General features: G+C 48.5%; 1 protein-coding gene across 2 annotated transcripts in view; it reads left to right on the top strand.

Moving 5' to 3' along the window:
• Window positions 1–5,133: 5,133 nt before the first annotated feature.
• KLHL22 (kelch like family member 22) overlaps window positions 5,134–16,601 on the top strand; it is a 38,347-nt gene continuing 26,879 nt past the window's right edge. The window contains exons 1-2 of one of the 2 annotated variants that reach the window (XM_028094945.2): window positions 5,134–5,183; window positions 10,702–10,967. In XM_028094945.2, coding sequence (XP_027950746.1) covers window positions 10,741–10,967 — 227 coding nt within the window. In that variant the 5' untranslated portion in view covers window positions 5,134–5,183; window positions 10,702–10,740. Of the gene's footprint in view, window positions 5,184–7,228; window positions 7,315–10,701; window positions 10,968–16,601 lie in introns of those variants that run through there. The other variant, XM_088019352.1, reaches the window with a different exon arrangement.

Here is a 16,601-nt window from a genome sequence, read left to right as displayed (position 1 = left end):
AGATCTCATTCCTTTTGATGACTGCATAATATTCCACTGTGTATATATACCACATTTTTTTAAAAGATTTTATTTACTTATTTGAGAGAGAGAGAATGAGAGATAGAGATTTGAGAGAGAGAGAATGAGAGATAGCATGAGAGGGAAGAGGTTCAGAGGGAGAAGCAGAGGGAGCCCGATGTGGGACTTGATCCCGGGACTCCAGGATCATGACCTGAGCCGAAGGCAGTTGCTTAACCAACCGAGCCACCCAGGCGCCCTACACCACATCTTCTTTATCCATTCATCTGTCGATGGACATCTTGGCTCTTCCCACAGTTTGGCTATTGTGGACATTGCTGCTATAAACATTGGGGTGCATGTACCCCTTCAGATCCCTACATTTGTATCTTTGTGGTAAATACCCAGTAGTTCTTGCACATTTTTAAAAAGATTTCTTATTTATTTGGCAGAGAGAGAGCACAAGCCGGGGGAGTGGCAGGCAGACGGAGAGGGAGAAGCAGGCTCCCTGCTGAGCAGGGAGCCCAATGGGGGGGCTCGATCCCAGGACCTTGGGATCATGACCTGAGCCAAAGGCAGCCGCCTAACCGACTGACCCACCCAGGAGCCCCGTCTCTTGCACATTTTAAACTTTTTTTTTTAAGTGGGCTTCACACCCAACATAGGGCTTGAACTCATGACCACGAGAGCACGAGTCATATGCTCTACCGACTGAGCCAGCTTGCCCATTTTTAGGTTGACATCTAAATACTTTTCTAAATACCTTTCCAGTGCTGTGACTGCAGTGTATCCTATATTGTATATGGGCTTCAAATGCATTTTGTTATTTAGATTCAGATTACTCCACAGCCAAGCAGCTTAAAACGACATAATCAACATTTATTATCTTTCACAGTTTTTATGGGTCAGGAATTCAGAGGAGGTTTAGCCAGGTCATGGCTCAGTGTCTCCTGAGGTTTCAGGCAGATGTGGGACTTCAGGAGGCTATGGCCTGGCTGAGACTGGAGGATCTGCCTCCAGTGCAGCGCATGCTTGGCTGGCAAATCTGTACTGGCTTTGACAGCCATCTCAGTTCCATGGAGGCCTCTCCTTAGGGCTGTTTGCGTGTCTTCATGACATGCAAGTCATGCAGACTGAGCAAGACTGAAGCTGCAACACCTTTTATGACCTGGCCTTGAAAACCACAGGCTTTTTCCTCTGCCCCATTCTATCCCTTAGAAGGCACAGTCACTAAGTCCAGCCCACATTCAAGGGGAGGAGGATTGGGTTTTACCTTTTGAAGGGAGGAGAGTCAAAGAATTTGCAGATATATTTTGAAAACACTGTATGCTCCAAATTAGCTGTTCCGATTTACTTTCTCATCAGCAATGTATGTACATTCCCACCTTCACCAACCAACACTGGATCTCATCTTATTTATATTTGCTGTGTGGATGTTGACAAAGGCTCGCTCCTTGACCAAACTTTGGTCAGGCTCCTCTGAGCCCTCTTCTTAACCAGGCCTCAACATTGGCCTGTCTAGCTCCAGTCTTAACAAAGAATTCTACTAAATCAGTTCAGGGAGCATTCCCCCACCTTTGACATCTAGTCAGGTTCTTCATCCCCCAGCTCTGATAAGCCCATTAGGACAGTTTAGCAAGAATCTCCCTTCCCTGAAGTCTATTGTTAGTAGGCTTTTTAGCTATAAATCCCCAATATGTTTTTGTTGTATTCAGGGTTCAGCCTGATCTCTCTCCCTATTGACATACCCCTGTTGCTATAGTCTTCCTGAAGTCTTCCTTCCTGTTTCAACAGGTCTCAGAATGATTTTTCCTGTAACAATGTATGAAAATGTGGTGTATTTTTTGCATTTCCAGATGATTAATGAGATTGAACTTGACTTCCTTTGTTTATATCCACTGGGACTTCTTTTTCTGTGAGTTTCTAGTAAATATCTTTTACCAGATATTTAACTGGTTGACTAATTATCGGTTTTTAGAAGTTCTTTATATATTCTGGATAATAATTTTTTGTCTGTTATATATGTTGTAAAAATATTCACTGATATATTGTATCATTTGCTTTTTTTTACTTTCACTGACGTTGATGATTCTCTCAGGTATTAAATGATTTGTTTATTCTCTTTTGAGTATTACCTATTCATGTACATTTCCACCTACCAGAATTGTTTTGTATGAATTTTTTAAAAGATTTTATTTATTTGAGAGAGAGAGAAAGAACACAAGCAGGGAGGAGGGGCACAGGGAGAGGGAGAAGCAGACTTCCTACTGAGCAGGGAAGCCTGATGCGGGACTTGATTCCAGGCCCCCAAGATCATGACCTGAGCCGAAGGTAGATGCTTAACCAGCTGAGCCACCCAGGCACCCCTTGTGTGAATTTTTTATATACTATTTGCCACTCGCTCTCGAGGTTTTTTTTTTTTAATATTTTATTTATTTATTTGACAGAGAGACACAGCGAGAGAGGGAACACAAGCAGGGGGAGTGGGAGAGGGAGAAGCAGGCTTCCCGCTGAGCAGGGAGCCCGATGTGGGGCTCGATCCCAGGACCCTGGGATCATGACCTGGGCCGAAGGCAGACGCTTAATGACTGAGCCACCCGGGAGCCCCTGCTCTCGAGTTTGTTGCAAACATTTCCTCAATTGTTTTTTTTTTTTTTTTTTTTGGATGTCTGTGATCAAATTGTGTAGCAGACGAGTTTGTTTGGCTTTTCCTTTGAAATATCTTCCATTGGGTTGAAGCTTGGCAAGTCTTCCATTATCTCTATCAGTTCTTTAACCAGTCTCTCAGCTTCTTATTCCTCTCCAGTTTTTATTTACTTAGAACCTATTGAGTGGTAGCTCTGTTCTAGGTTCTGGAAATATAGCCCTAAAGGAGCGGACAGAAGTTTGTTCGCTCAGGGAAGGCGGGATCTCCTAGACAGCAAACACATCCATGGGAGGACACCAGATGATCCTGTATACCATAGCTTCTGGGGCCTCCTCTTATCTTGCCACTCTCCTCCTCTAGAATTTTCCAGTGGGAAAGCTGCTGACTTGATCTGGGTATATTTTGAGATGATAGTCCCTCTAGCTCTGAACACTGGGGAATGTCCTGTCCTCTGTCCTGGCCAGCACCCCACCTTGCTCCTGGACTTTCCCCCTTCACTCAACCTCATTCTTTTCACCCTCCAGCTCAACACCCTGAAGGTGCTCTCTTTAGTCTCTCCTCTCAAGCTGTGGTCCCATCTGTCCCCATCTCAGAGGCCAGACCTGGCGGTCTTCCTGTCCTTGCCTCCTCTCATACCTCAGGCACTGCAGGCTAGTTTCTGCCACTCCAAGGAAAGGCCTCCCTGTAGCAGATCCAGGGGCTTTGCCTCCTCTCCCCTCTGGGGCCACCCTCACACCTAGCCCCATTGGACCTTTGAGATTACTCCTCCCCTGTCTCCTCTCTGGGTTCCTGCTCTCTGGGTGTCCCCTGGAACACCAGTGCACCTTGTGCTCTGTCCTCAACTCACTCTCCTTTTCCTCATACTTGTTCTGGTTCAGTGCATCACCTCTGGCTAAAGTGTGTGATATGTCCATGACTTTACCTCAAGCCTAAAAGGTTCTTAGTTGGACATGTGCAGTCTCTTTACCCTGCCCGGGGCCAAAGTGAGGCTTGTCTTCCCCCAAACCTGCTCTTCCTCCAATCTCCTTGTGACGGGGGTAACCTCATTGTTCCCCACCATCTCTTGGGCTCACTCTTCCTCACCCATCACTCATGTGTAGTGGGGAACTTGCCTCCTTCCCAGGTTTCCAGCCAGCACGTCCCTGTCCCCACTCCCTCCCCACCTGAGGCTATAGCTTCACTGCTGCCCCCATACTCAGCCTCCTCCCAGCCCCTAGTCCAGTCTGCAACCCATCTTGGCATCTGCCAGGCCTGGCGGAAGGCTGCCCTCAAGGCCACATCCACCTGTACGTCCAGAAGTAGGGTCTGCTTTCCGGTGTTCCCTTCAGACTCAGAAACTTCTGGTGGCCTCCGGACTACTCACTTTGCAGGATCTCGTCTCCATGCCTTTACTGACACTCCCCTTCCTGGAATGCTTTTCCCACTCCCCCAAAGTTCTCATCTGTTATGGAGCTAGGGGGTCACCTCCTCCAGAGTCTTCCCAGAAGCCCATTCCCACTGGGAACCCCCGGTCCTGGAATCTGGTCCTAACCTCCCGGCCCTTGTCTGGACTCTGGGATCAGCCAGGACAGCGCTTCTGTTTCATTTACTTTCTTCCTCATTCCCGTACACCTTTTTAAACCATGAGCCATCCCTAGCCACATCCTTCCCCCACACTCCATAACGCCTCTTACTAAACAGCAGTGTAGGATATCCCGACTTTATCTATCAGGAGGCTTTGCTGGCTGGAACCTCCGGCTGGATACGGCAGTTACAAATGAGCCTCGGAGGACAAGATCCTCTTGCAGGTGAGGCTAGAAAAATGAATACCAAGAGCCTCCTGGCGGACTGCTGGGTCCAGCCCTTTGGGATGGGAATTGAATTTACTTCAGAATCTCAGAAAACGGGGTAACACCTGTTTACACTGGCAGTTTATCTCTTCTCCCCAACATCCAGCAGAGGGCAGGCGATCAGCAGAAGCACGGTGAACTAATGGGACCGCGAGGGAGGGAGGGAATGAGTGAGAGGGAATGAAATGAGGGAATGAGTAAGAGAGGTAATGAGGAGGAGAGGAATAGAGGAGAAAAGGGAGGGAAGGAATGAGTGAGCGAAGGAACGAAAAAGTGAGAGAATGAAGGAGAGAGGAAACGAGAGAAGGACAGAGGAAATAGATTTACAGGGCGCAACCCTTCCCAAAAGGCACTGCTTCATTTAGTCACTCATTCCTTCGTTCAGCTCCGCCAGGTGCCAGGAGCCCCGCCGGGTGTAGAGACGCACGGTCACCCAGGCAGCTGGAGCTCTGCTGCGCCGAGCTAGGACCAGAGCTGCGCCGGCTGAAAAGCTGCCTCGGGCGGCGCCCCGCCTCCCGCCAGAGCTCGGAGCCCCTCCCCCAGCACCCCAGCGAGACGCCCCCCGGCCTCCGTCTACACCCGTCTGGCGCCTGCGCGGCGCGGCCACGTGACTCGCTCAGGTCGGCCTCTCCCCCCCCGCCCCGCGGCCGCCCGCCCGCCCCGCCCCCGCCTCTGGCGAGTGCGGACTCAGCTTGCGGCGGCACCAGGTGAGCTGCCAGGCGCGGGCCCGGTGGGCCGGGTGGCAGCGAGCGCGGGTGGCGGGCGGCCGGCGGCAGCGGGGCCCGGGCGAGCAGCCCTGGGGGACGCGGGGACGCAGGGGCGGGCGCGGGCCGGAGGCGCGGGAGTGGAGGCCTGGGGCGAGTCCCGCGGCCTGACGTGGCGGGGGCGCGGCGGGGGCGCGGCGGGGGCGCGGCTGGGCGGGGAGCTGGCGCTAGAAGAGATACCGGACTTCCACACAGCGGCGGGACTCGCCGGCCTCCTAGCCCTTGGGCTGGCCTGTCGCCCGCGGCGGGTCTGAGCGCGGCCTTCCCAGCCGCGACCCTCGGTACTGTGCGCGGGCGGGTCCTGCAACAGGCGGGTGGGGCGGGGCCGGACTGCCACCACCTGGTGTGACCTTGGACCTCAGCCTGCGAGCCTCAGTTTCCTCAGCAGCTCGCCGGGGTCGGGGGGCCCGCGGGCTGCAGCCGAGGAAGTCCAACCTCGCCAGCTCGCGCGGTTTCCAAAGAGAAGCCGGAGATCGCGCTGTCATTGCAAAGTCTCCGGGTCCCGGGTCCCGAAGCGTCGGCCGCGGGTTCTGTTTCCAGTCTTGCGCGGGCTGGAGTCGAGGGGTCGCCATCGCCTTATGCCTGGGGTCCTTTTCGCGCCAGGCCTCCCCGAGGCCGGGCCTGGGCCGCAGGTTTGGTGCACCAAGATGCCCCAACTCAGCTAGCTTTCTGGAAGACTCATTCCAGAGCGCATCCGAGTTGGCACTCCTATGATGGCTCCCCATTCTGGAGATTAGTACCTACTCCCTCCTTTCCTCTTCCCAACTGTCCCTTTTCCCTTTGTTGCAGACCTTGCTTCATGCTGCCAAGGATTGGGGTTCGTTGAAGGCAGACAATGTTTTGGGGCGCTTCAGAGGACTGAGGGGTGCCTGCCCAGTAAATGGTGTTGAGTTGAAAATTCTTCAAAAATACTTTTGACTCTGTCATCCATGAGTTTATAAAAAATCATTTTACGTCCTTCAGTTTGTACCTACTTGGGACATAAATCTTCCTTCCTGCTCCCTTCAAAAGCTTTGAACAAACAGCACAAAATGGAGGGGCCTTGCTTGTGATGAGTCGAATCAGAAATGTTATGGAGCTGGAGGGAACTAAATCGTCTAGGGAAAGACTTCATGATAGAGTAATCCCTGTAAAATGAATAGGAGAAAGAAGGTGCCACCAAGTGAGCTTCCAAGAACATTCATGGGAAAGGAATCACAAAAGAAGTGTTGCATTTGACTTAATTTTTTATTTTTTGAAATTTTGTTAATTACCAAAATGTAGTTGCACTGTGAAATGCTGTTTTTCATCTAAGTCAACAAAGAGTAAAAAGAGACGCCATTGGTGGGCTAGATAGTGGTTGGAACCAGGTTCTCATACTTTGCTGGTGGGAGAATCAATTAGTATAACCTCTATGGAGGGCAATTTGGCAATATGCATTCAAATGACAAATAAACATTAAAATTCGAATGATCTAGCAGTTATGTATCTAGATTTTTTCCTCAGATAACTGCTGCATATGTGGCATATCGAAATGATTTTCAATGTGTAACTGTTTGCAAAAGCAAACAATTGGAGGAAACCTAGATGTCTCTCTGAAAAGGGTTGGTTAAATAACATGCGGTTATCCATACAATGGACTGTGGGAGGGATATTAAGTTTTCATATACAAAAGTTAATGAAGGGGGGAAACGTTGTAGATTTCCAGATTTGCGTTTGGATCTGTAGATGTCCCCTACTAGGGAAGGTAGAATTGTAGTTTTCTTCTGGGAGAGGATCTGGTTGGGGCATAAGTGGGAGGAAAATTTAAGTTTCATAACATACCTTTCTGTGCCTTTTGAATTTGAATGTGAACATATTAAAAAATAAGTTTGAGAATTTAGTTTTTAAATATTTCATACTAAGAGAAAAGTTACTACCTCTCCCTATTAGATCCTAATGTTTTGTCTTCTTTGTTTTTTTTTTTGTTTGTTTGTTTGTTTTAAAGAAATAAAACATTCCCTTTTTCCTTCCTGGAGAAAATCATGATCCTGAATTCCTTTAATGTGCCTATGTATGTTCTACTGTAACGCCTATCTACAAGCAAAATTGGACGGTATTTTGTTGTGTGATTTCAAACTTTTTGTATTATATGTATTCTGCAGTGTGCTTTTTTTCCCTTTGCGTGGCTTTGAGATTTCTCCATGTTAATGACTATAGCTTGAGTTCTAGTTTGCCCATTTTAACTGTTGTCTAGCATTCTGTTGGCTCACTGTGTTGCAGCATCCATTCCTCTGAGGATGGACATACTGGTTGTGGCCAATGCTTGCTTTATGAACAAGGCTGTGTTGCGTGGTCTTGAATGTGTTGCACTCAGAGCTATATGCTCCTACAGAGCAGGGAATTGGTTTGTTTTCTTCACACTGCCCTCAGCACCCAGCTTAGTTCCTTAAGTTGTGCTTGGTAAATGTGCTTTGCTTGCCCAAGGAGGCAGTCTTCTACTGTATTCTGTACTCCATAGTAAGTGTAGCTGCCATGGATCCCTTCTCAAAGGGGCAGAGAAGTTCTGACATGGGGTTGACGTCTGTCGGAGCAGTCAGTCCCCGCTGCCACTCTTGGAGAAGGAGGCCCTCTTGACTCCCTGGTGGTCACAGTAGTTAGGAGGAAGCTTAGACTTGGAGATAATGAGCTAAGTGTTCAGAGTCACGTGGTTACAAGTGGTACAGTCATGGGGTTTTGCAATGTGGGTGAGATAAAGCCCTAGCTGGTAGGTGATAGAACAGCTTCAGTGATGGAGCATGCCTGTTTTGTTCTTGATACAGTGACAGAGGAAGAAGAGATCGAACTAGACCTTGACCAATATGGGGTTATAAAGAGACAGGTCTAGGTGGGAGTCTGATGGTGTTTAGAGGATGACAGGTGTCCCTTTTGGTCTAAGGGCTAGTGACAGGGTATGGGGGAAAGGAACATTTTGAGCCAGATCATGGGGAGACCTAAGCAGAAGGTAGTAGGGAGCCAGTGCCTGAGAAGCCAGGTGGTATACTCACTGGGCATTTGGGGACCGCCAGGGCTTGAGCCGGGGAGCTGGGGAGGATGGGACAGGAGGAAGGAAACCAGTTGGGAGTGTCATTGCTGTGGTCTGACCCAGAGTGGTGGCCATGGAGGAATAAGTGGTTGGGCATCTGAAATAGGAGAGAAGGAATCAGAACTAGAGGATCTGATAGATGCAGGTATAAAAAGAAAAGAGATCATTGAAACCATGAGGTTTCTGATGTGGAAATCGTGGCTGTATGAGTAAGAAAACTAGACCAGTGGGGAGGGGCGTTGGCTGCATTAGGCATCGAGCTGGAGGTGCATTTGGGAATATAGGGTAGATTCTTGGGAAAGGGGTGGGCTGGGGCAGGGTGTGTTGGCTGAAGGGATCAGAAAAGAGAGCATTGCTTGGGGCAGAGTTTCAAGTCAAGAGAGGTGGTTAATGGGGGCTACCCCTTGGCCTGGGCTGTCTGTGTGTGAGCCAGTCCAGGCTGTGGAGGAAGCAGTGGGGAGGTGAGTGAAGGTTCCAAATCAGGAGGCACACTGAGGGACCAGCAACAGAGGGGAATGGAGCATGTTGGATGGGAAGCAGCGGAGAGTCCAAAGCAATCAGGTGTGCTCCGGAGCTGTAGTAGTGAGGACAGAGGCCTCTTCGTTTCGGCAAGGTTTTTTTGTTTGTTCATTTGTTTAAGTAGGCGCCATGCCCAGTGTGGAACCCAGTGCAGGGCTTGAGCTCTGAACCCTGAGATCAAGACTTGAGCTGAGATCAAGAGTCAGATGCTTGACCAACTGAGCCACCCAGGCACCGCAGTTTGGCAAGTTTTATAGTAGAATCTATTTTTCTTTTTCTCCACCCCCCCCCTTTTTTTTTAATTTTAAGTAGGCTCCACACCCAGCATGGGGCTTGAAGTCACAATCCTGAGATTAAGAGTCCCAGGCTCTACTGACTGAGTTAGCCAGGTGCTCCTTTCATTTTTTTTCTCTTAAAGATACAGTACAGGGAACTGGAGAAGAAACTAATTTGGGGAAGGGGATATTGGAATGGCCGTAGTGGCCACAGGCAGTGTGGCAGGTGACCCTTGGGCTCCCACTTGCTGTCTGGGTGGCAGTGCTCTGGCTAGAGTGCTTAGCTCAGCCCCAGAGTGCAGTGCAGGACTGGCTGCCCCTGACTCAGAATGCATGGCCAAAGTGTGTTTGAGGTAGGTTTGTTTGACTGATTGGGTTTCTGAGGCTTCAACTCAAATCATTGTGCATGTTCTGAACATACTCAATTATTACAAAGTGACCTTGAACTAAAAACATGCTGCCGATGATATTGAGTGCACCAGCTCTAGTTGAAATTACTGTGCTCGACTCTCAGAATCTTGGTAAAAGAAGACAGGTCCTGGGCCCTCCCCTGGGTCTCCTGGCCAGCACTCAAGTCTGTTGTCATTTCTATGCATCCATTCCTGTGTGAGGGAACCCAGTTGTGTTCTTTCTCTCTTTTTTATTTATTTCTTTTAAAAAATATTTTATTTATTTATTTGACAGAGAGAGAGAGAGAGCACAAGCAGGGAGAGTGGTAGAGGGAGAGGGAGAAGCAAGCACCCTGCTGAGCAGGAGCCTGATGCAGGGCTCGATCCCAGGACCCTGGGATCATGACCTGAGCCGAAGGCAGGTGCTCAACTGACTGAGCCACCCAGGCGCCCCTCTTTTTTTAAAAGATTTTATTTATTTATTTGAGAGACAGAGCATGAGAGAAAGAGATCACGAGCATGGGGGGAGGGTATAGGGAGAAGCAGACTCCCTACTGAACAGGGAGCCCAGTACGTGACTCATCCCAGGACCCTGGGATCATGACCTGAGCCAAAGGCAGACGCCTAACTGACTGAGCCACCCAGGCGCCCCTTTCTTTCTCTTGTTTTGAAGCAAACTCTACTGCCAGTGTGGGGCTCAAACTCACAACCTGGGGATTTAAGAGTTGCATGCTCTACCAACTAAGCCAGCCAGGTGCCCCAGTTTTGTTCTTTCTCAATGGGAGAGAGGAAGAGCTCTTGAGATCCTGGTCTGTGCTTTATATTCATCGTTTACCAATTTTAGATTTCCCCAACAGGCGGGGTGCTTTTATTTCCCTTTTCATTTGAGGAACCTGAGACTCAGGTTGGTCATGTGGTGAGTCCATGGTAGGCCTGGGGTCCCAACCAAGGTCAATCTGTCTCCGGAACCCTTCTGTTTCCCAGAGATGCTGAAGGAGATAAAATTTAATGAAGAATCCTGGAGATGAAGGGACACAGGTCTTCAGGAAGGCAGCCCCAAGTCTGGAGAAGCAGTGGGAGGGGAGAGGAATTTGTGGGTTTAAGACCACAGGGGAAGCACAGGTGAGCTCGTGGGAGGAACAGAAGTGCCACAGGCAGCAGGTGCCACTGGGACAGTCTGTGCACTGTGCGGTGTTGCTTCCCTGGCTTATTCCCTGTCCCCTCTGTCTTGCCAGCTGACAGCCGCAGTGGTGAGGTCTGGTGTGGTGGTCAGGATGGCGGAGGAGCAGGAGTTCACCCAGCTGTGCAAGTTGCCTGTGCAGCCCTCACACCCGCATTGTGTCAACAACACCTACCGGAGTGCACAGCACTCCCAGGCCTTGCTCCGGGGGCTGCTGGCTCTCCGGGACAGTGGCATCCTCTTTGATGTTGTCCTGGTGGTGGAGGGGAGACACATTGAGGCCCATCGAATCCTGCTGGCTGCGTCCTGTGATTACTTCAGGTGAGTTACATTCACATGTTCTCACAAGTAAAGTAGCACCGGTAATCCTGGCTCCCCTAGGTGTTTGTGTTGGCACCCGCAGTGACCGGGTGGGACGAACCCGGTCAGCAGCTGCCCAGTCCCCTGCTCTCCCCGAGCTCCTACTGCTTGTTATAGTGACTCACCAACACTGAGTGGGACAGAGCGGTCTTCGAATCTGTTTTTCTTTCTACTTTTTTTTTTTAAGATTTTATTTGAGAGAGAGAGTGAGAGAGAGAGTGAGTGAGAGAGAGCAGAGCACAAGCCAGGGGAGGGGCAGAAGGAGAGGGAGGAGCAGACTCCCTGCTGAGCAAGAAGCCTGATGTGGGGCGATCCCAGGACCCTGGGATCATGACCTGAGTCGAAGACAGACGCTTAACTGACTGAGCCACCCAGGCGCCCTTGAATCTTTTTCTTTCAGCTCTTCTGGGACATGTTCTCTTTTTCCTTTTTTTTTTTTTTTTTTTTTAAGTAATCTCTAGCCAGTGTGGGTGGGGCTGGAATTCACAGCCCTGAGATTAAGAGTGGCATGCTCTTCTGAGCCAGCCAGGCTCCCCCCTTTTTTCCTGTTTCTTAAAAGGCAACACGCTTGACTTTACTTGTCCTGTTGCATTTTATAAAATGAATTTTCTATATCTTGGTATAAAACAGATTTTGTTTCTGTTTACTCTGGTTTCCCCAACATTCCATTTTGAGAAATTTCAGATCTGTGGAAAGTTGAAAGAATAATATGAGGTACACCTGAATACCAGTTGTTACATTTTACCGTATTTGCTTTCTCTTCACGCACAAAGACATATACACACCTTTTTTAAGATACTGGCACTTTATGCCTTAATCTTTCAGTGTCCCCTCCGCCCCTCAGTGGTGTTCTTATAATGCTAACTAGAAGCCCACATGAGCCTGGTCATCAGGCTTCGGGTCCCTGTGGGTGCTGAGGCCAAGGCCGAGTGGTCAGTTGTGTGTACGCATTGTCCACACAGCCATGTGATGTGTGAAGCTGTGCCTTTTGTGCCCATTCCCTGGCCATCTTCCTTCTCATCTTTTTTTTTTGGTTAAGATTGTATTTATTTATTTATTTGAGAGAGAGCGAGCACACACGCACATGAGCAGGCAAAGGGACAAGCAGACTCCCTGCTGAGCGCAGAGCCCCACTCGCCCCCAGTCCCAGGACCCTGAGATCATGACCCTAGTAGAAATCAGATGTTCAACCGGCTGAGACACCCGGGTACCCCACACCCTCTCATCTTGAGGGCCTAAGCCTCTGACCTTCCTCCTTCCCCCCGCCCCCACCCGTGGATTCTTGGTCCCTTAGGGTGTCTATGGCCTCCTTCATGACCCCATCCCAGCCATTGGCACATTGGGAAGAATTGGTGCCACTACCCTCGTTGCACCCTGGTAAGAGGAGGAGCCCCAGCCCCAGCCACCTGATTCCCATTCCAGCTCTGATTCTGTTTCATTGTTTTGTCTTCAAGTATTAGTTATAGTTCTCAGTTTTTGTTTTTATTTTGTTTTGTTTTAAAGATTTTATTTATTTGAGAGAGAGAGGGAGTGTGTGGCGGGGGGAGGAGTGGGAGGGGAGGGGCAGAGGGGGAAGGAGAGAGAATCTGAAGCGGACTCCGCGCTCAGCATAGAGCCTGACTTGGGGCTCGATCCCACGACTGCGAGATCATGACCTGAGCCAAAACCAAGAGTCAGATGCTTAACCGACTGAGCCACCCGGGTGCCCCTGTTTTTTTGTTTTTTAGAGTAATCTCTATTCCCAGCGTGAGGCTTGAACTCATGACCCTGAGACAAGAGTTGCACACTCCACTGACGGAGCCAGTCAGGTGCCCCAGTTCTCATTTTTTGATTTTAGGAACTATCAAGTGAAGTATTTCTTCATGGTTTAAGTACCTCCTGTTCTCCAGAAGGAGTTTATAGAGCGCATGACCAGTAGTGGCCTAGGGCAGACATGGCCAGGCTTTCTTGCCTTGACTTTTGCTGTTACTCAGCAGTGCTGCCCTTCTCTGCCTTTCCTGCCCCGCAGTGTTATCTTCTGGGCCCAGCTGAGGTGCCTCTTCGTCTGGGGAGCTTTCTCTAGTTGTCCTGCACCCTTTCCCAGCCTCTGGCTCTCAGGGCTGGCTCCTCCCTTCAGGAGGCTGCTGACCCCTCGGGGATGGAGAGCTGTATGGCCCTGGATCACCCTTGTCTTGGGAGGCACCCCCTGCAGGAATCCTCCTTTGGTGTATAGTCTGTGCAAGGTTTAGGCATTGACTAAACTGTGCATCTTGGGTCTTGTTTTTTTGACTTGTGGTAATAACTGTCCACTGTACCAATCTTTTGGCTCCCATGGCCCCCTCCTGCTTTGCCCTGTCTACTTCTGTGCTCCCCACCCCTGTGTGTCAGATGGCACAAGTGTTCTGTCCTACATGTGGGCTGCCTGGGTCATATATCTCTCCCTCAGCTTTCATACTGTGAATTGTAAGATAGCTATATTCAACTCAATGCCTGAGATTTTGAAAATTTGGATAAAATTGATGATTTTGTAGAAAGTATATATGGACAGAACTTCACCCCTGAAAAAGAAAGTTATATTCTCCACAAAAACATGAAGCCCAGACATGTCCTGGGGAGTTGTGCCTTTTATGACACAGACTCTGATGCCCTTTAAACTTTCAGAGCAGAGAAAGAGAAAGGAAGTCTCCAAAAAAATTTTTTTTTCTAAGATTTTATTTATTTATTTGACAAACAGCACAGGCAGGGGGAGTGGCAGAAGGAGAGGGAGGAGCAGACTCCCCACTGAGCAGGGAGCCGGATGCGGGGCTTGATCTCCGGGGCCCTGGGATCATGACCTGAGCCAAAGGCAGACCCTTAACTGACTAAGCCACCCAGGCGTCCCTAAAACCCTTTTTGAATTGGTGAAAAAAGTTGAAGGCACCAGTTTATCCCTGCCCTCCCACATCATCTCCCCACCTCACCGCCCCCCCCAACCACGGTAACTATTTTTAAAAGTTCCTCTTCATCCATACACTGTTTCTTTTTGCAAATACTAGTCCAGCATTCTGAAACCCCCAAAGCCCTGCAGTTTGAAAGTTGTTTTGTTTTGGTTTTTTGTTCCATTGTGTTGCTAAAATTTCGTAAGTGTATTCAGGGGGTCTCCTAGAGCTGTTTTTGTTAGTTGATAGCTGTCCAGTCATTAATTTTGTGGGGGGATGGGGAAAGCTGGGTTCTCCCGCATTGCCATTTTTTCCACGAGTTTTTGTTTTTTAAATTTTGGTCCAAATTTATTGAACTACAAAACCTGCCCCAAACTGATGTGAGGCTAATTTTACTTTTATCCTACTTAGTATATGTCTTTTACATTTTGCTTTGGAAATACTAAGGAGTTTGGATGTGAGGTACTGACCCAGACCCTGCAGGGGTGTGACATCATACATGGCATGGGTGCAGTGTTTCTCCAGTTGAAATCTCTTGAGTTCTGAAACATACTGGGCCTCCAGGGTTTGGACGAGGGATTGGGGGCCTGAACAAGCTGACGTAGGGAATGTTCCCCACTGTACGTCAGAAGGCGCTCATTGGACATCTGGTTATGATATCCTAGCAGCAGAGGCAGCCCTCATTCTGCAGTGTTCTGTGCTGTTCATGCCCTCCACTTACTCTGTGGGTACCCTGCTGTGATTTTAAGCACCTGATAAGATTCACCATCTTAACTGTTTTTTTGTTAATTTATTTATTTGACAGAGAGAGATATAGCGAGAGAGGGAACGCAAGCAGGGGGAATGGGAGAGGGAGAAGCAGGCTTCCTGTCGAGCAGGGAGCCCAATGCGGGGCTCGATCCCAGGACCCTGGGACCATGACCTGAGCTGAAGGCAGACGCTTAACGACTGAGCCACCCAGGCGCCCCCCATCTTAACCATTTTAAAGTGTGCAGCTGAGTAGTGTTAAGTGTATTCATGCTGTTTTGGAAGGGGTCTCCAGAACTTTCTCACCTTGCAAAACTGAAGCTCTGTACCCATCAAACAGCAGCTCTCCGTACCCCTCCTTTCGGCCCCTGGTAACCACCATTCCACTTTCTGTTTCTATGAATTTGACTACTCTAGGAACCTTTTATAAGTGAAATCATACATATTTGTCCTTCGTGACTGGTTTCTTTCACTTAACATAATGTCGTCAAGGTTCATCCATGTTGTAGCATGTGTCAGAATTTCCTTCCTCTTTAAGCCTGAACAATATCCCACTGTGTGAATAGAGCACATTTTGTTAATCCATTCATCTGTGGAGGGACACTTGCATTGTGTCCGCTTCTTGGCTATTGTGAATAATGCTGCTATGAATGTGGATGTACAAATATCTTCTTGAGATCCTGCTTTCAGTTCTTCTGGGTATATACCCAGAAGTGGAATTGCTGGGTTATATGTTAATTCTATATTGAATTGAGGAACGTCCATACTGTTTTCCACAGTAGCTGTCACCATTTTACATTCCCACCAGCAGTGCACAAGCGTTCCATTATTTCTGTATTCTCACCAACATGTATTATTTTCTGGGTTTTTTGGGTAGTGGCAATCCTAATGGTTTTGAGGTATGGGCATCATTTTATTCTTTTTTTTTTTTAAGAGTTATTTATTTTAGAGAGAGAGCATGTGCATGGGGGTGGGGAGTAGAGGGAGAGGGAGAGAGAATCTCAAGCAGATTCCATGCTGAGCGAAGAGCCTGACACGGGGCTTGATCTCATGACCCTGAGATCACAACCTGAGCTGGAACCAAGAGTTGGACGCTTAATTGCCTGTGCCACTCAGGCACCCCAGGACATCATTTTAAAAGTTTTTCCACTTTTAAGTTTTTATTTTCTCATAATTTCAGTGTTACAGAAAGGTAGTAAGGCTATGATAAAGAATTAGGCATCCATTTTTGGTTAAAAACAACAAAAACAAAAGGAGTGGATGTATATTTTATTTTTCTTTCAACCCTTTTTCCCCTCCCTCTTATTTTAAAAGATGTCAGGGACACCTGGGTGGCTCAGGTGGTTGAGCATCTGCCTTAAGCTCAGGTCATGATCTCAGGGTCCTGGGATCGAGTCCCGTGTCGGGCTCCCTGCCCAGTGGTGAGCCTGCTTGTCCCTCTCCCTGCTCTTGTGCTCTTGCTCTCTGTCTCCCTCTCAAATAAATAAATAAAATCTTTAAAAAAAAAAGAAAAAGATGTCAATCCTATAGAAAAGCTGAAAGATCAGTACAGTGAACAGCCGTGCCCTTCACCTAGATTCATCGGTTAGCATTTTCCATATTCGCTTCAGAATAAGTTGTGGATATAACAGTTTATCTGGAAATACTTCAGTGCACTTCCAAGAGTAAGAGCCTTCTCTACTATATCTGTAATAACATTATAAATCTAAGAGCATTTATAGTCCTTCCATAATTTTATCTGATTCTGAGTCCATTGTCAAATTTTCCTAATTGTCCCCAAAATGTCATCTGTCTCCTTCCTTCTTCCCCTCTCCATTCAGGATCCAGTCATGGTCCACACATTGCATGGACACCCCAAAGAGTGAGTCAGTGCACCATAGAGCACAGGAAAGCACCCTGAGGGGGTGCGGGTGGAGTAAAATGTCTAGGAATAAACATAACGTGCAGGTGC

This window comes from Eumetopias jubatus, unplaced genomic scaffold (assembly GCF_037043125.1).
Source record: "Eumetopias jubatus isolate StellerSeaLion01/CBP00866 unplaced genomic scaffold, mEumJub1_p1.0 scaffold_16, whole genome shotgun sequence".
In the NCBI taxonomy this organism is placed as follows: domain Eukaryota; kingdom Metazoa; phylum Chordata; class Mammalia; order Carnivora; family Otariidae; genus Eumetopias; species Eumetopias jubatus.
This window is presented reverse-complemented; position numbering and strand designations above follow the sequence as displayed.